Here is an 18,492-nt window from a genome sequence, read left to right as displayed (position 1 = left end):
CTGACCAGTGCCAGCTTTACATTTGTATAACAAAACTGATTGAACTGAACCACATTTAGTGCTAAGCAGGGCCGGAGCAAGGGGGCACTGCGCCTGTGCCCCTGTCACACCCCCGCTTGCCCTGGGCTACCCCTGCACAGGAGCGCGCCTGGTGCATTGCTTCCCCCCAGTCCCCTTGGCACTACCCCACTGGTGCTGAGATGTTGTCTTCTGTACATACTTGCCTACTTGATAAGCAGGAAGTATAATGTAGAAAATACATGGTATCCATTTTAATATTTAGCATCTCAGCCTAACCAACTTCTCAGGGGTGTTGTGAGGATAAAATGGAGGAGATGAGAATGATATAAATGATATAAACTGCTTGGAGTCCTCATTGTGGAGGAAGTTGGGGTACAAATCAAATAAATAAAATAAGCTGTTCTTACATGGCCTTCTACCTAACATACTATCTTTCTAAGGGGATTATTTAATCATTGGATCCTGCACCTGCTGGTTGAATTGCTGTACGTACAGATAAGCATGTTTTTAAAATAAATGGTGTGGTAAAAAGTTGATGCAAGCAGATGCAAAAAACCCTTCACAGATTTAGGCTGGTTGCTTAGATTGAAATTCGTTTATGCAGCCCTTTCCTGGAAGTAAAATAGGAATTACTTTCAAGTAGACCGGCTTAGCATTGCTCTCTTAGTCAAGTATTTTATTTAATGTATTATATTTAGTTGCATTATTCAGCTGATGAAAGAATGTAGCATCTGCTTAAGTAGGAAAGATGGGTAGATTCCACGCTGACTGTTAACCATGACTCTGCCACCATGGCCCCCTCAGCACCTAGCTGCAGCAGCATAGAAGCTGCAGACCCATATGGCTGTGTGTGAATTATTCAACCCCTTGGGTGGAGTTCATCACGAGGGCTTCCCACAGCATTGGCCACAGGTTATGTTATTCACACAGAGCCTACAGTTGTGTGGGACCACGCCATGGAGAAGTGTTTCCCATGTTTCCCTGTGCATGAAGGAAATACAACCGAATTTGACTTCTGGCCAACCTCTGAAAGAATCTGATCTCTGAGGAAAAACAGACATGACCTCAGATGGTATGAACATTACAATTGCTATTTGTGGAAATATGCATAATCGATTAACAAATGCTGAACTGTTCAACGTCAGCAACTGTGATCTCCAGCTATTTCCTACCTTTCCCATGGTGATGAAACTGATTGTCACAAATGGATCATTCTTTTCTTCTTCACTTCGGATGCATTTTGCAATTTATTCTGGGTGGGAAACTGATTAGACTGGAGCGTTGTTGTAAATATATATAAATACATTCCTTATTTGAGAGAATTTCTAGGAAGATGTCAAGAACTGGCAGATTTTGAAGATCTTTTAAAGGCAGTGTCTGGGGACATCCATTTTGCTAAACAATAAATGGTGTGGTGGGGAGCCGGAAGGTGAGATGGAGAGAAGATGTTCACTGCAGGCTGAGCAGGCAGTTGTGGGCCAAGTGCTTGAATGTAATGCACTGGATCCAAAGTGGGGGTGGAAAGGGCCAACAAGTCACAGCCATCTCACGATGACCCTGTAGAGTTTTCAAAGCAAGAGATGAACAGAGGTGGTTAAGTATTTTCCTGTTTTGAGCAGAAGGTTGGTGGAGAAGATGGGCCCTTCCCATACCTAGCACAAGGATCTGGGAGGCTTAAAATTTTACGTTTCTTTCAGTCCTTCTAGGGCAGGGGTAGGGAACCTGCGGCTCTCCAGATGTTCAGGAACTACAATTCCCATCAGCCTCTACCAGCATGGCCAATTGGCCATGCTGACAGAGGCTGATGGGAATTGTAGTTCCTGAACATCTGGAGAGCCGCAGGTTCCCTACCCCTGTTCTAGGGTTTCAAAGTAGGAACCACTTTCCAGTCATAAGTCCTACTGGGCAATGGCCTTGCCCATTTTCCTGGAACAAGGAGCAAGTGCCACATGAGGAAACACTCCCACAGGCATGTCCAAGAGTCATATGTAGCTCCCAAGACACTGAGTGAATATCCAGTATACTACTTTGTGCAGGATGAAGTGTTACCAGATAGACCAGTGGTGGCGAACCTATGGCACGGGTGCCAGAGGTGGCACTCAGAGCCCTCTCTGTGGGCACCCGCAAACAGAGTCCCCCCTCCCCCACAACGAGGCTGGCCTGGACTGCTGGGCTCGATTATTAGCATTAAACCTAACACCTAGTTTGGGGGAAGCAGTGTAGGTAACCCTGTTAAGCGCTGTTAAACCCCACTGATTTTCATGCGAAGAACTAAAGCGCAATCCTTTACCTGAGAGTAAGCTCGGCAATGGGGCTTGCTTCTGTGTAAACCCTCCTAGGGTCGTGATTTACCTGTTGGAAGAGTTGCACAGTTGCTTCAAAGCAAAGCCACCGACGACCACCAAGCTTACTCCCGAGTAATGCACGCCTCGGAGCCAACTGTTTTTTTCTAAACGAAAACCTCAGTATTCAGGTTAAATTGCCGGGTTGGCACTTTGCGATAAATAAGTGGGTTTTGGGTTGCAATTTGGGCACTCAGCCTCGAAAAGGTTCGCCATCACTGAGACAGACCCATTTGGGGATGGGGGAGGCTTTGCTTTAAGAACCATACAGAGAGCCTGTGGAAGAACTATACAGAGAACCTCTGTATAAAAGCCCTGGACTTAGGTCCAAATACTAGCCAGGGCTGACCCTGCTTAGCTTTTGAGGTCTGATGCAATAAGGCTGGCCAGGGTCATCTCGGCCAGGGTGGATGTATTTCTGTGCTGCCTCCCACATTGTTCCTGAGAGTTTCTCAGCATGTGAGACTGTAGGAGGTCCTGAAGGATGTCGGTTGTAGATTTAAGAAATTAAGGAGTAAATTAGAGAATGACCAGGCAAGGAAGTCTCCAAAGCAGGCCAGAGAGCTTCCTGACCCAGTGGGCCAAGTGATCCTTCGTGGTTTTCATAATGGTTCCATGTTAGGCTTGCTTAGTGGTCTGAGCATCTAGCATCCTTGCTTCAGAAACAATCCTAACCAGAGTGACTTCCTTTAAAAGTTTATGGTGTCAGAAGGGAGCAACTTCATTTAGGACTGCATTGCCTTTTGCCCTGCTCTGTATCCGACTACCCCAAGTGACAAATGGTTCCTTCTCCACTGCTTTGTGGCGATTGCCGGCCTTTAAACAAATAAATAAATAAACGGAGATGATTTGTGTTGCATCCCTGGTATGCGAGACACTACAGCAAGATGAGTCATAGCCTTTACCAACGGTATGAGAGAGAACGCAGGCGGCCAGGGCAGGGTTGCACTGACAGCTTTTCAATTCTGCAAGGTTTCATTTGTTTCCTGGGGCGCTTTCTCAGGGGTGGCTTTTGCCGGCCTATTTGTAGGCCTCTTTTTCTCTGTAAGTATTTTCCTGTTTTGAGCAGAAGCAGCCAGGTGATGTGCCTGAGTAACACTGGGGCTCTGCCTGTATAACAACCGCAAAGATCCTTCTTCCTCCGGTTTCCCAGTGCTCTGAAATGATCAATGGCTCCTGCTGGTTTCCCTGCGACCTACTGAAGGGTGGGAGGAAGGGAACTTTGAGCAGTGTGACTTGCATGAAATGCAACACCTTGCCACACCCCCTTCTACCTTTGAGATGCACAAAGCGCCGGATTTGGAGGGGGGGGCGCGGGGGAAGACGCGGGTCTGCCGACGAATAGGAAGCCGCCGCTTTGTTCGCCAGCTCACAACAAAGGCGAGTTTGATCTCCCAATATCCGATTAGCCTCCAAAGAGTTTACTATCCGGTTCTGGTTCCCGAGTGACAGCAGCGCCGGGGCTCCTTCGAGGGGTCGTGGAAGGCAACATGGAGGAAATAGGAAGTCTCCGCAGGCTTGCCTTGTGAATGGCATCCCTTATCTCGGGCACGCCTTCGCAAAGAATCTTAGCGAGCCAACAGTTTACAGGGCTGTTATTCCAGGGGACGACTTTCACGGTGCAGGATTTCCTGCCTGACCCTCTGGAGCGCCCGCTTCCCGCAGTGCAAAAGCAGCCCCGTGCCCCTTTCCCTGGATGTGCAAAACCAGCAGGGTTAAAGCAAAACCAGCAGATCTGGGTTAAAGCACCGATCCACCTGGCCAGCAAGAAAGGCCGCTGAGGTCTTTTGGGGATCTGAGGGGGGGTGGGGGTGCCCGGTGCGGATCTGTCCCAGCTGCTTCGCCCTCGTGCTCCACAGGCACGCAAAGCCTTTTAGGGCGTTGCCCGCGTCTCCGCCCCCTTGAACCGGGTCTCTCCTCTGTCTGGCCGTCTGCTGGAAAAGCCCCAGAGCCGGCGCTGGGCCGGGCGAACCCACCTAGAGGGGCCCCCTTGACGCCAGCGCGCCCTCCCCGGGCAGCCGTCACTGCAGCCGGCGGCTGATGAGCTCTGCTGCAGAATCCGAGTGCCGCGGACTGGCCGGCGAGTGGCCCAAGGAGGGGGGGCCGAGGTGGCCAAGGGGGCTCCGGCGATCGTCGCCCCCCCGGGAGCCCGCTGCCCTTTGCAACTGGCGCCGGGAGGGCAAGGGCGCGCTCCGGCTCTTCCTCCGCCGGAAAACTTCCCAGGGACCCGGCCAGGCAGGCGGGAGTCGGGATCGGGCTGGAGAAAGCCAGTTGCTGTGGGGGGGATAACAAAAGGCAGAAGAGCCGTGAGGCTCCGGGGAGGACATTCTTCGATTGCGTAGGACCGGGACCTAAGCCGGCTTTCTAGCGGGTCAGGTATAGGGCTGGTGTGCCTGATAAAAGCAGAGCTGCTTTGGCCAAACTGGGCTTATCAGCGGCGGAATCCCGCGCGATCCTCAACGTGCTTACTCAGAAGTAAGCCCCGCGGTTTGAATGGGACCTCCTCCCCTAGGAAACGTGCGCGGCTGGCAACGATTGCCATTTTCTTAAGGAAGCGGGGTTGTTTTGCTGCGGGTGCTGGACAGAGGCAGCGAATTGGAGCATGGGGACCTCTCAGCACGGCAGGTCGAGATGGCCCTCTTTGAGGAGGCAGCAGGAAAGCGCATCCTTCCTTGAGGGTCTTCTCCTGGCAGGAGGGAAGCGGCGGGAGACGTCTCCAGAGGGAAAGTTTGCTTCGTTTGTAACCGATTAGCCTCCCGTCTTTCTTTCAAGAAAAGGAAACTGCATCAGAGCCGCCACTGAGGAATATGTGTCTGAGAAGGAAGAAAAAGCAATACTTGTTTCTAATGGACAGCATGGCAGAACCAGTAGAAGTTTTGCATTTCCTCTTAAAAACTGATCTAGCCCAGCTGTCCAGAAACTCTCTTTTGACTAAGCTTTTCCTGCTCTCGAAAATGCTGCAGAAGATGATGCTTTAATTTGTACCTGGCGGGATTTCTCAAAGGGGGAACCATTAGCCTTCATTCTAGGATAACTTGTTTAATGTAGCTGGCTAGTTTGGCGATTGAACACAAACGAACAAGTGAGTTGCATGAATGGCTGGACAAATAGCTAGGAAACCTTCTGGAAATTTTGTCCTGGGCTCCTGGAGATTCTCCCAGATGTGGAATACAATACTTTTTTTGCAATAGCCCTTCATGCCGTTTGACGCTGCTGTTGTGGTGGAATGTATCTATGAATACCGGAACAGATAAAGCCTTCGGACAAGGGAACGACTGAGGCTTGAAAGAACTGTGAACATGATGCATGTGAATAATTTTCCGTTCAGGAGGCATTCATGGATATGGTGAGTAACTCCTGTACACTTTGGGTTGGAAGGTGCACTCATATTTGTTTGCAAAGCACTGTGACAACCATGAGGTGACTGATAGCATAACACAAAGTGATAACGGTGCAAATGAAAACCTGTAACCAAGCCATGCGTAACACATGGGGTCCTCATGCAGGTGTTACAACCAGAAACCAAAGAAGAATCCACAGGGACACAGTGTATTTTATAATGTCATTTTTTTTAAAAACCCATGAAAACATAATCTTCCTTTCTGTTGCCTTGTTGAATTTGGTCTACTTCAGAGACTATATAGCTTCTATTTTTAAAAGAACTCTTTCAAGTTTATTGTGAAGTTCAGTGTTTTTCCAGCCAAGTCTATTTCCACTTCAAGGCAGGGGTATTTGTTCGGAAGAGCTGCTGTTCATGGTTCTCCTGGCAAACAGTTGGCTCGCTTTCTTCTCCCCCCCTCCTTCTGCCCCACCCCCTTCTGCTGGGATCCGCACCAGCATTGGAATGATTCTTTCTCTAAGACCCACACAGCAAGGATGCCTTTTCTTTTGTCTGTGCGCCACTGGAATATCATCCATGTATTAGGCACTACTTGCTTTGAAATATAGACATATTTATATACACCAAGGGAGAGTTCTCCGTTACGCAATCCTGGCAATGAATACTATTATAGCCGTCTTATATTGTTATATAATAAATTGCTGTGCTGTATATGGTTGTTAAAACAGTATGCTCTGGAAAACTGAGCAAATTGACGTGGTCACACGTCTTCAGCTTTTCTGAAGGAAAATCTCCAAAAAATCCTAGGCATTCTTTTAAAAAAGATCTGTAAGTGAATCTTGGCATACCTAAGCACTGGCATGGATGGCAACATTCCACGTTCTGTCTTTTGAATTTGGTGCAGAGAGAAGGCTCTGGCTTCCTTTAACACATCCATTACTAAGATTATAATGGAGTAAGAGGTTTTTCATGTGACCCAATTAATGTAGTGCTTGGTTAAAAGCTTTATGAATTGATGCTTCTGGCTTTGCTCGGCTCTGAAGCAACTCATTAAAGGCATCTTGGGGGGCAGCAGCAGCATTGGGTTGACACCTCATTTACAATTCCAAAATCCCAAATCCAAATTTTCCTTGCTTCTTCTGTGACTATTTCCACCTTCAGCTTAATGCCTTTTTTCTAATAGATTGTAGCTTTCATGTAAAAGGAAAAACAAGTCATTGAAGTAACCGGATTTTCAAGTTACGTTTTCCTGTATGAGATGTACCTTTTCCTCTTTGCCGGTATTTTATCTAACTTTCTACTTGTGATGATAAAGTCTGGGGATTAATGGACCATTGAAGGGAGGGGTGAGTGCTTGCATGGGGCCCACTATAAGCTCCAGGGGGGAAGTTTGCAATTGTTGCTCTCTTACTAGCCATTTATGCATCAGGCAGAAGGCCCCAGCCCAATGACCTCATCTGGGGCAAAGTCCCCCTCCCCCCCAAAGGCTTTGTGATGACTGCACTGGCTTGACAGATCCCAAGCATTCCTGCAGGGACCTGAGTGACCACAGCTGGCCTGCCCATGAAAGAAGACAAAGCAACTGCTTCAGGCAACGGAGTCCAGAAGGGCCAACATTTTCCTTCCTCCTATTTCTATCTCTTTGTGTCACTGAAAAAGAAAAGAAGACCTCCAGAACTGAACTGGGAGGGAATAGCCTATTAATTGTTCACTGTGTGTGCCAGAATGGCTACGATGTTTATGGCAGGAGCTGCCAACTCTGGCACTTCAGATGTTCATGGACTACAATTCCCATCAGCCCCAATTGGCCATGCCAGAACATCTGAAGCATCAGAATTGGACACCCCTAGTTTACAACATGCACTTTCAGTCCGCACTTGGATGGACTGAAAATAAAGCCCATTCCCCCCACTGTTTGTGTGAATTAGCCCTGAGGACTTGGCCATATTGAATGAAGCAGGAATTTTCCCAAGGCCCTCTACAGGCACAGAAAGGTACAACAGCAACCTTTTTGACTGGCAGGCGGCCCAAAGCCTCTGAATTATGCAGACCAGAGATAGATGTGAAGATTCTTGCCTTCTGCCCATGTTTGACCAGCAGAACAGAGACTCCTGCCTACTGCACTGCAACAGAACCTCTAACTTTGCAACTCTTCCTGCTTTTTTGGATACTGATCCTGGGTAAAACACTGATCCCCATTTGTTCCTCTGTGCCACTTGTGTGTGTGTGTGTTGGGGCAGTTTTGTAATCAAATTCTGATACTGATACAGTAAGAGGTTCTGCCGAAAACATATACCATGATCATACAAGAAATCCACTTGGTCCTCCCCCTGCCCCATCAGCATCTGAGTGTTTCAAGCACACAAATGAGTTCATCAGGTTTCAGAGTTCTCTCCTCTCCCCTGCTCCCCCCGCCCGTAATCTCTAAAACTAAAGTATCAGAGACAGAGCCTAATTATCTGAGGCAAGTGAATCAGAATCATTGCAATCCGCACGGGTAACAAAAACCCTAGAAGACAACGGCCGTCCTAAGCAAAATGTCAGGAGGGTGTCTTACATCTGCTGGATTCGTGCGGAAGAGATGTAAGCTAGTCAAATACTGCACATTGTTGTTGTAAGGCAAAACAACACCAGAAGCAAGCAGTGTGCAACAGAGAAGGAGTGGCAGGGAAGCAATGCTTAACCCTGTCCACACTCTTGTTCTAAATTTTCCTCAGTTGCTTCCTGCAAAGTTCCAGGTGTGTGATTGGGCGTTTCTATTGCATGTATTGACACGTAAGCTATTTAAGTCTGGACAGGGTAGCAGATGCAGCTTTGATCAGGTTCAGCACACAGACATGAAATAGATCTGACCAGTGCACAAAAATCTCTTTTTTCATCTGCGAAATGTTGCAGTGGTTTATTTAGGCTCCATCTCTAGATTGTAGACTGTCTGGATACAGACCACACAATTTAGGACTGGTTAAATTTGAAACAATGGTTAAAATAGTTTAAAAACCTGACGCTTCTGCTTTCTGTCATGTGACACCATATTTCTCAAGTTAGATGCACAAAAGGTTTAAAACCACACGTGACGCTGCCTTATATGGAATCAGACCATCGGCTTGTCAAGATAGAACAGAATAGAACAGAATATATATTTAATTTATATACCGCCCTCCCCAGGAGGGCCCAGGGCGGTACACAACACAATAAATAAACAATAATATAACAATATGGCAGGACTTAACATAGCAACAATGCCACTTACAATAGCCCTAACAATAAATCGATAGTTCAGCAATTCAATACATACTAATAATTCTATACCAGGTTAATAAACTTATAACAAATTAATAAACTTATAGCAACAGCATAATATTTCATGACAGCAGGGACAGAACAACAATATAATAGCAACAGTATAGCAGCACTACATTCCATAATAGCATAACAATAATACAATAACAACTGCAATATAACATAATAATATCACAACAACAATTAGCACAACGACCTAAATCCCATAACATCATTTCATAATAAATAAATCATAAACCATCACAAACGAACAACCTCTTACTTAACCTGATATAATACAGAAGAGTAGAAAAATAGATGGTGACTTCCTATCTACAACAACCCACCTACACTACCAGAAGAATAAATCCAGTTTAGTACGTACATGTAATCACAATAAAATGCATCAAACTAAACAAAGTTCTACACTTTAACACCCCACAAAAATTTAATAACTCCCAAAATTAACTACAACTGTAACCATCATTCTCAATTTTGAGGTAATTGAAATGTCCGCAAGGGTTGCATGTAATTAGTTCCAGCGCTCCTTCAGGGCTGCCGCCATATTCTTGGTGGGTGTGCTCTGCTCCTCAGCTGTTCTTTGGGGGGGAGACTCACAAATGTTTTTTTCTGGGGTCCTGCCACCCCTCCCTCACTGTCATATCCCAAACTCCATTGGGAGAAGCCACTGCGTCACAAGGGGGTCCCTGCCACTGACCCCCCTCCTCGTCCAGGCATCCTCCCGGCACCATCGTGAGCATCTCCACCCAATTTCGCTAAACTGAGCTTCGCTAGGAGCCTCAACTGCAGCCAGCCACTGCCTGGGGGCCCCTGCCACCGACCCCCCTTGTCTCACCAGTCCAAGGGCCTCTGCCACCGACCACTTCTCCATCTCACAGCTCACCCAGGTCACCACTCACTGAACTGGGAACCAGCTGCTGCTGACACAGGCCTTCACACGGTGCCTCCGCACAGGGCGGTAGATATATTGTCTCACTGTCTAATCACTTAAGCAGGATGCAAATGTAAATTGTAGTGAAGGGTAGGAAAACTCCTCATATATCCCCAGTAATCCAGAGGAGTCTTAAAGTCTGTAAAGTCCTGAGTTCCTAAAAAAGGTATCCAGTTGCTGGAGTACCAGACTGCTATTTCTGCTCCGGGCGCCATCTTAGTTCCTGAAACTGAGCTGGTCACATGGCGGCTCTTTTCCTTTTTCCAAGGGAACTCACTATTTATGTTCAAATTGGCTGGTTTGTTCTTCATTGGGACTAACAGGCTTTATTCAGCAGTTCAATCAGTATGGGTCCACTTGTCTGTTCTTCATTGTGTGCAGTCTACAGACAGGAAAAGTACAGGCTAAGACAACAGATCTGGCTGCAGTGGTGCAGGTGACAGGACAGTATTGTTTACTCTGACCGGCAGTAGCACTCCAGGTTCACAGGCAGAGAGGTCTTTTACGTGATGAACCACCTGAGCCTTTAAACTGAAGACACCAGAGATTGAACTTCAAACTTTGTGCATTCAAAAGCAGAGGAACTGCAGCCCCCGCTGCAAAAGAGGACCATGTGTGAAATTTCCCAAGAAGACAGCAAAGATATTTTATGAAGTAAGACTGAAGTGCAGAAGAACAGCATGGTTTCAGTAGCTACTCAGTTGATGAAACAAGAGATGGTTTGTAAAGAGGCCATAAAAATGCCCTTTGCCAAGAAGTAACAGTATCTAATTTCAACTGGTTTCACTGTCATAAAATTTCTAAGCATGGAATGTGAAAAAACATTGAGTTTATTTTATATGTCCAACAGCTTTTTTTTAAAAAAAAATCTTATCTAGTGGATTTCATTATGCAATTTTCTTTTCCATTACACATGCTAACTTTTAATGCCAAGTCAAATAAAGATAAGTATGCCATTTAATTCTGTGTTCTACCTTTAGACAAATAAGTGCAATTCCTTCTTCAGTTTTTAGCACAGAAGGCAGTCTTGAAAGCGTTTTGTGCAGTTGCTCTTGAAACAGAAGAATGAATTAAAATGTTGTGCAGGCCTTGTGCATCTTTCAAGGAAAACAACCTCTATGTTTAGCATTGAACTAGCGTGTCAGGGGCTTTAGTCACTGAACCAGAAACGTCATAGTCTGAGATTTGAGTTGTATCCTAGGATTGTGGGGCTGAGACCTGAAGGCTCTCAAGGGCTGTATGGATAGAATGATGTCTTTTGACTGACCAATAGGATTGCTGGTCCCCCATGGCCCCTGGCAGGAGCTTTGTGGGGGAAAGGCTGGGGGCAGCTATCTGTGCACTTGATACAATGATGTCACTTCTGGGTTTACTCTGGAGGGCAGGCATTATGCCAGGATGCTCTAGGACTGTCTTCCCAAAACTCTATGGAAAACAATGTATTGTCGAAGGCTTTCACTGCCGGATTCAACTGGTTGTGGTAGGTTTTCTGGGGTGTGTGGCCATGGTCTGGTGGATCTTGTTCCTAATGTTTCGCCTGCATCTGTGGCTGGCATCTTCAGAGGTGTATCACAGAGGGAAGTCTGTTACACACTGTGTCTATGCAAAATAGTTTTGGAGAGAGAGTGCTAAAGCATCCCTGTCACATTGCTGGCACTTCCAGGGTAAAACCGGATGTCATGTCATGTGTGATATCATCACTTCCCCCAATTCAGCTGGCCTGCTTCCACCCATTGACCAACTGCTCTGTTGATTGGTGCATGATTGTCTGACATAACCTGACAGATGGGAACCCTATTGACCAAGGCTGGTATGAATGCTAGAACCAGTCCTTCTTTTTCTTGAGAACTATCTTCTGTCTGCTGGAGTCTGCTGGAGTCTTAGTAGCCAATGCTGGAGACTTTGTGTTGAAAAACACAAGCCCTCAGGCTGGATTTGGGTATGGCTTCCATCAGTCTAAGCCTGGTCCTGAGTAAGTGTTGGAATGTGCAAACTAATGAGATGAGGACTGAAGTCAAATAGTGGGATGAATATTGAGACCAAATTTAGACAATACAGAGGTACCATTGATTTGCCATATCATGGAGGCAGTGTTCAACTGATATTGGACTGGCTAAGTCTCAGCCATCCCCAATTAGAAGATTTCTGATAGCAGGTGTGACTTTTAGTGACTCAAGAATCTACCCTAGATTTAGTTCTGCCCTGGATGTTCCTTCCTAATCAGGACCAAAGAATAGAAAGCTCATACATCAGCTCACAAATAATTTTGATGACCTGAAGATGAAATCTGTATGTATTATGAAGCTCAGCAATGATCAGTGCTAATTGCAACACAAAGCTGGAGAAGATAAATGAATAAAAATACAAAATGGGGTGTTGTATCCAAGTAGACTAAGGGGAAAGAACAGGAGGGTAATTTACAGTGGATGATAAACTGATTAGAACATGAGTCAGCAATGAGTTAGACCAGGGGAGGAATCATGTAATTAACAAACATATACTATTCAAGACATTCATGTTGCAGGGTCTTGGCCATAGATCACTACAGTACTTTTAAGAAGAAATGCAAGGAGGTTTGGATGAATTGCATAGACTTAGTATTCAATACATCCATTTAGTTTCTTTGTGTTATATGCTGTATTTACTGAACAAATCAGTGTCAGAACCTTCTGGAATTTTTTGCTGCTACCTGTTTGAGCAGTGATTACAGTATATAACTCCTGTCTGATTAGCATTTGTATGGAACAGAGGTATAGATTTTTTTATAGATGATTATCATGACAAAGGTAAAGACATGAACTTCCCCAACTCCCTCCTCCTCCTTAACTTTGATAGTGTGCTTCTTTCAGTTTGTCATCTTACTTGTGTCTTGTTTGTAGATTTTGTGGTTTATTACAGGCTGATTGTGCTTTCTTTACAATATCAGAAGTCAGATTTTAAGTTGGATGCTGTTGTGACTATCCTAGATGTGTGTATTGGTGGGCAGTTGTAAGTACAGAGACAAAGGAACAGAGTTTGGACATGTTTGGACTTGTGCCAGGTAGCTAAATCTTGTTTCATAGCAAGTCTTAAAGGGTGAGAATGTTTCAGACTTCATAAACGAGACAGACCGTTGTATTTATGTTGGATGTAAGGTTGGGGACTCTTTTTTTTACACAAGGGTCAAAAAGCCATATCATCAGGCCATAACTTGACTAAACACAATGTGGAGAGAGAATACGACCATAACTTTTAAGATAAGTGTTAAGGGACTGTTTAAGATAGACAGGCCAAGTTGTGTGGGAAAACAATTTGTTAAGAGTTCTTGCAAAACTATTTGGTTTTTCTAGGTGAGCTGTTTTTCTAAGTGGCAAAATCATACTACAGGCACAGAATTTTGTATAGGAGGAATTGGTATGTATGAATGGTTCCTTCTGATCACCTGATTAACTGGCTGCAGCAGTCCTGTTGAGAACCTTGGTTAGTGTGGGGGGAGTGTATTGTCAGATTTGGAATAACCTGTATCCACCCTTAGTCATGAAGTTGTTAGGGCAACAGGTATATGCCTGGTCTACTGTCTGCCTGGTTTTGAAAGTTCATCTTAAGTTGCTCCTGGGTAAGTGGAATTTAGTGCTACTAAAACACCATTACTAAACATAGGTGGTGTTTCACAAAGGTACAGCAGAAGACCTTATCTTACCTTGGAATGAAGATGCTCCTCTCAAACTTGGGGTTTTGCAATGTAGCACAAATAGCTGTTAGCAATGGAATGTGGTCTTGGTGATGGTGTGTGGCTTGAGTTGTCCTCAGGGCCTTTATATGTTAGAACAGTATATGTTATATTTATATGTTAGAACAGTAGGTAACTTGTATGCACCTTGAACTATAATATATAGCATTAAGCCAGCAAATAGCTTTAATATGATTATTCCATCTTCATTCATTTTCTCAAAGTGCTAAACAGAGTCTTCCAGCTGCACTGCACTGAAGTAAAGGAGGGTATGAATTCATGAGAACTAGTTTGCCTACTGGTAACAAGTTTAACCAACACTGAGTTAGAATGCAAAAGAATAGTTATGCGGAGGGATGACTTACAAGGAGTGAACCTTGAGTTAAGAAATTCAAGGTACTCGAGAAATCCATAGAATGAAAACAGAAGCATGACTTTGTGCTTGCAAGGATACATTTTGCAAGATGGTTCATGCTGTTAATACTACCTTCAGTATTGTGTGTTGTATTTTTCTACCTGTAACGTGATAACGGTGGCATTCGTACCAACTTGTCCCTCTTGAAGACCTAAGGAAAAGAATTCCCCCCGTAAGCAATTCATTTTAAAGCTTTTTTTTTGTCTAATTGGACATGTTAGCTGGGTTCTGGTGAAGCTTGTAAGATGACTGTTTAGGTTTGAGTATTCAGATCTGTTTCTATTACAAACATCCCCAGGTTTGAGGTGTTTGCAAGGGTTTTTCCCAAAGCTTTTCACAAGGAAAACAGGCAAACATTTTACTGAGCATATTGCAGCTCTTGGATGTTTGAATTCTGGCCATTTTTATTTACTGATGTCTAAAACTGCTTTACAAAAGTCTTGTTTTCAAATAAAAATGTGCTTGAGGAACAATCCTAAGCAGGGCTACTGGAAAGTCCAGTTTTATTCAATGGGTCTGATTCCCAGTAAAGTGTATTTAGGATTGCACTGAAAATCTAACCACTGCAGCAGCAGTGGCGTAGCACCAAGGGAATGGGGGTGTGCATGAGCGTAGAGGGGGTGTGGTGGGGCGTTCTGGGGCGTTCTGGGGCAGGGGTGGGCTGAGGTGTGGCAGGGGCACAGGGCGCATGTGTATGCATGCCCCGGGCACAGTTCCCCCTTGCTCCACCCCTGTGCAGCAGAGTTTACTTCTGAATTGGCTCTTTGGGGCAATGAGTCAGTCAGTTTTATTGCTGAATCTGAAGCAGGTGGACTTGAACATAAGCCAGCTCTGGTTGGCTTGCAGTTTTTATTTAAGGATTCTGTCATAAAACTTTTACATGTAGTCTCTGAAAATATGAAAAACATTACAAGAAACTTGGGAATTCTTCACTTTCTACAGTTTGGTCTGGCCTCAATATGTCTTGTAGTAATGCACTGCCGACCCAGCAGCACCGTGGTAGAACGTTGGGACGCCAACGGACCTACGGCCTTGCCGGTCGCACCGCACCCCCACTCCTCATCCCCCCATGAGTCATGGGTCATGAACTGTCTGGCTCAATCACCGGGCGCAAGGACAATGGTCTTGCCCCCAGGTGAGGATTAGGCTCAGACGCTTACGCTCCTTTCCTCACGTAGCCAGGTGAGATCATGCATCACATGATGATCTCCCGACCTCCCGCCTCCCGCTCTCCCGCCGAACTCCCCGGGTCCTCCCTCCTGCGCCCCGATACAGAATAACAATAAAAGGTGCCAGGAACCGGCATGCGGGAGACTCGCTAGGAGCACGGACCTCCGCCTCCCCGCCAAGCGTGGCTATCTCCACCAGATGTTATCTCCGCGTCTCGTCTCGTTCTTGCGCTGACCACGTGGGTCGACTACAAGCTGGTGCCGAAACCCGGGAATCCTCGAACCTCCACCCTGCTCACCGTCGCCTGGGGAAGGGCCGCGATACCGAAGTCCGCTGGATCGGCGCATCCAGGGACCACCGTTTCGGTATCGCCTGTCCTCTGGATCGGCGCATCCAGAGACACGCGTCCTAGGACACTTTCTCTTGTCCGGCCAGACACGGTGAGTATGGGAGCTTGCAAAGCGGGGCTTATGACAAGCCTGCGTTGGCGAACTGGCGTTAGCGAGAAATGCGGCAGGAGTCCCGTAAAGAGAGGAGCTCGCCAAATTGGTTGCTGAGGAGATTGAAGCTCAGTGTCCATGGTACCCAGAGAGGACATTGAATCTTAGGACTGGGAAAACATCAGGCACTCTTGCAGAGCCTCGCTGGCGCCCGTCGCTGCTACTGGCGTGGATACAAGGTTTTGTCGCCATCAGCCTACAGACCTATGGCTCCCTTGCTGTAGGCCGCCCTCCTTCGATCTTTCACCTTCAATTTCAACTTGATTTTCTCTATCCACTAAATTGGACGCCTGTCCTCCTTCTGCCCCCTCGGCTCCTTCACCCGAATTCAAACTCTCCGCTGACTCCAGCAGCGCCCCTGTTCATTTTTAAAGCCACCGCACCTCCGTCAGCCACATAATGGCCGGGTTTCAAAACTCTCGCCCAGAGCGTATTAGCCACGATCTGAAGAAACCCTGACGGAGGCGATACTTGTGAATTCTTGCATTGTGCCCGTCCACTTCACAGATACTGAGGAGGGTGCGTCATTCAAGCGGGTTATGCAGTGCAGCCCTTTAAGCTATAACATCCTCACTGAGCTCGCCAAAGCAATGCGGGACGTAGAGTCACTAGCCCCGTGAGAGGCATGCTGAGGCCATAAGGAACCACCTAATGGTTCCAGGCGACTGGAAGACCACCTTCGCGTGCTCCTGAGCCCTGCACAATTTGTGGTCTGGGAAAGTGAGTTCCATCCAGCAGTGCTTCAACCAGAGCAGCCACCTCTGGCCGAAGCCACCACCGCCCAGCGCGCTTCACGGCCGATGCTTCGCCAACTAGCAGTCAGATTGTCCTGCACAGGGCCACCGCTACGATTAAGCCTCTGGAGATGCGTATAAGGCATTTGTTAAGGTCCCCAGCGCCCGGCCAGCCAGCCAGGACTGCTCCTCCATCCGGCTAAAACCCAAGGAGCCCTATGCGAAGTTTGTGAAGACAGGCTCCAGGAAGCTCAAAGGCAGAGTAGATAGCGAGGAGGCCCAAAGCGAGCTCCTCATGCGCCTCGCAAAGAGAGCAGCCTCCCGCAGTGCCAGGCGATCGCGGGCCTGGGCAAAATCTGAACTGGCCGACATGCTTAAGGCTTGCCAGGACATCGGGTCCTCCATACCAAGTAACCTCTCGCCCTTGGCTTACTCTCCACCGGTGAGACAGCCTCCAGGATGACTGCTTTAATGCGGCAGACCGGACGCTTCGAAGGGAGTGTCAGGCAGCCGGTGGGGCTTACAACCCGTGGAGGAGGTCTTCCCCAGGAGGGAGAAGGCCACCCTAAGACCCGATGCCGTTGCCAGAAAGGCTTCCACTGGAGAAAGCGACTGCCCGTCGGGAAACTCCGCCAGGAAGAATCTCCCCAGCAGGACCAGGAGGAGAGTACTAGAGCAGACCCAAACACCGAATGACCCCCTGCCAAACCACCCCCTCGTGATGGCATCTGGCTGCATGCACCCAGCCATCGCTAAGTTCCCCGAGGTTCTTGGCTAGCCAGTATGACGAGCCCATCCCTACCGGGACTATTGGGCTGGTGCTGCCCAAAATCTGCCGCTGAACAGGGACTGTTCATCGTCCCGGAGTGTCGACTCCACGCTGGGGACATCCATCTCAGGTCTGGACAAACTTATCCCACCAAGGAGTTGCCTGCGGGCCAGCTCGCTCAGCTGATTCTCCTGCCCATCGCTGCCGCTGCCGACCCAATAAAGGCTCACGAGCTGGCAGCCAACATGGGCAGCCTACCACCGTCGCCTGGCCGGTGGAGGCATTATCGAACTCCATGCCCATACCTGGGCTTCGCCATGAAGGATAAGTTCAAAGGGCCTGGTGGACACCGGCGGCTGATGTTACCGTCATCAAGAGCAGCCCGAGTGGCGACCGATTAACCCGACCCGGCACCGCATCTGGGGGGGTGGGGGAGACAAACCTTGAGCGAATCCGCCGGCTCGGTTAAAACAGCCAGGAGCTCGGCGGCAGCTCACGAGTCCGCTCCATCGTCTTAGACATCCCGTCAATCTCTGGGGAAGAGGGACCTCATGAGTCAGGTCAAAGCGACTTTGGTCTGGGATGGGTAAGGCTATCACGCGGATCATTGATCCCAACTGTGACTTCGAAGTTCCTTTCTATCTCCGTAAGAGCATTTCCCCTCCCCTCCTTTTTCTCTTTTCTGTTTTCGACCAGTAGAGTGAGGAGGCCAATTGGCTGACTGGCCCTCCTGGATTAAAATCTGGGCCGATCCTGGTACGCAGCACTGCCAGGACGAGCCCCAACAAGGGATTTGCTACAGAAACACAGAATCCACTCATGATTTGGAGTGGGTGGTGTTTACTTAAGCGCGGGCAACTGTTTGAATTCAGCTTGCAGGCCCTGGCTATTTAAACCGCCCTTAAGAGGCGGTCTCGGCGGCAATTCCCCAAGATAATTCGATCAAAAATTTTAGCACCATCCAGCTTCCTGCATTAGCCACCAAGGTCGGTAAGTGCAACTCCCTTGCAAAGAACCCCCCCCTCTTTTTCCTTTATTGTGTCGCGAGGAATTTGCCTCTGTTGCCCTATTGCTCCATTCGGATGCACCCATCCCCCAAAGGTGCTTCAAAGCCCCCCTTTGTGTTGCTGATTCAAGCATGCATACCCACAATCCCAGGACCGCCTGTTCCCTCCTCGAGAACCGGACCCTGGCAGCACCCTGATGGCGGCTCTGAAGTAATTCCCACCAGGTGCATCCTACCTCCTGCCCTCCCTGTCAA

General features: G+C 47.5%; 1 protein-coding gene across 5 annotated transcripts in view; it reads left to right on the top strand.

Moving 5' to 3' along the window:
* The window catches only part of PDE4D (phosphodiesterase 4D), a 565,399-nt gene that overhangs the window by 186,010 nt on the left and 360,897 nt on the right, over positions 1-18,492 (top strand). The window contains exon 1 of one of the 5 annotated variants that reach the window (XM_048504160.1): positions 4,386-5,709. The exons of the other annotated variants lie outside the window; for them this stretch is intronic. Coding sequence (XP_048360117.1) covers positions 5,663-5,709 — 47 coding nt within the window. The 5' untranslated portion in view covers positions 4,386-5,662. Of the gene's footprint in view, positions 1-4,385; positions 5,710-18,492 lie in introns of those variants that run through there. 5 annotated transcript variants of the gene reach the window in all.

This window comes from Sphaerodactylus townsendi, linkage group LG07, assembly GCF_021028975.2.
Source record: "Sphaerodactylus townsendi isolate TG3544 linkage group LG07, MPM_Stown_v2.3, whole genome shotgun sequence".
NCBI lineage: Eukaryota > Metazoa > Chordata > Lepidosauria > Squamata > Sphaerodactylidae > Sphaerodactylus > Sphaerodactylus townsendi.
This window is presented reverse-complemented; position numbering and strand designations above follow the sequence as displayed.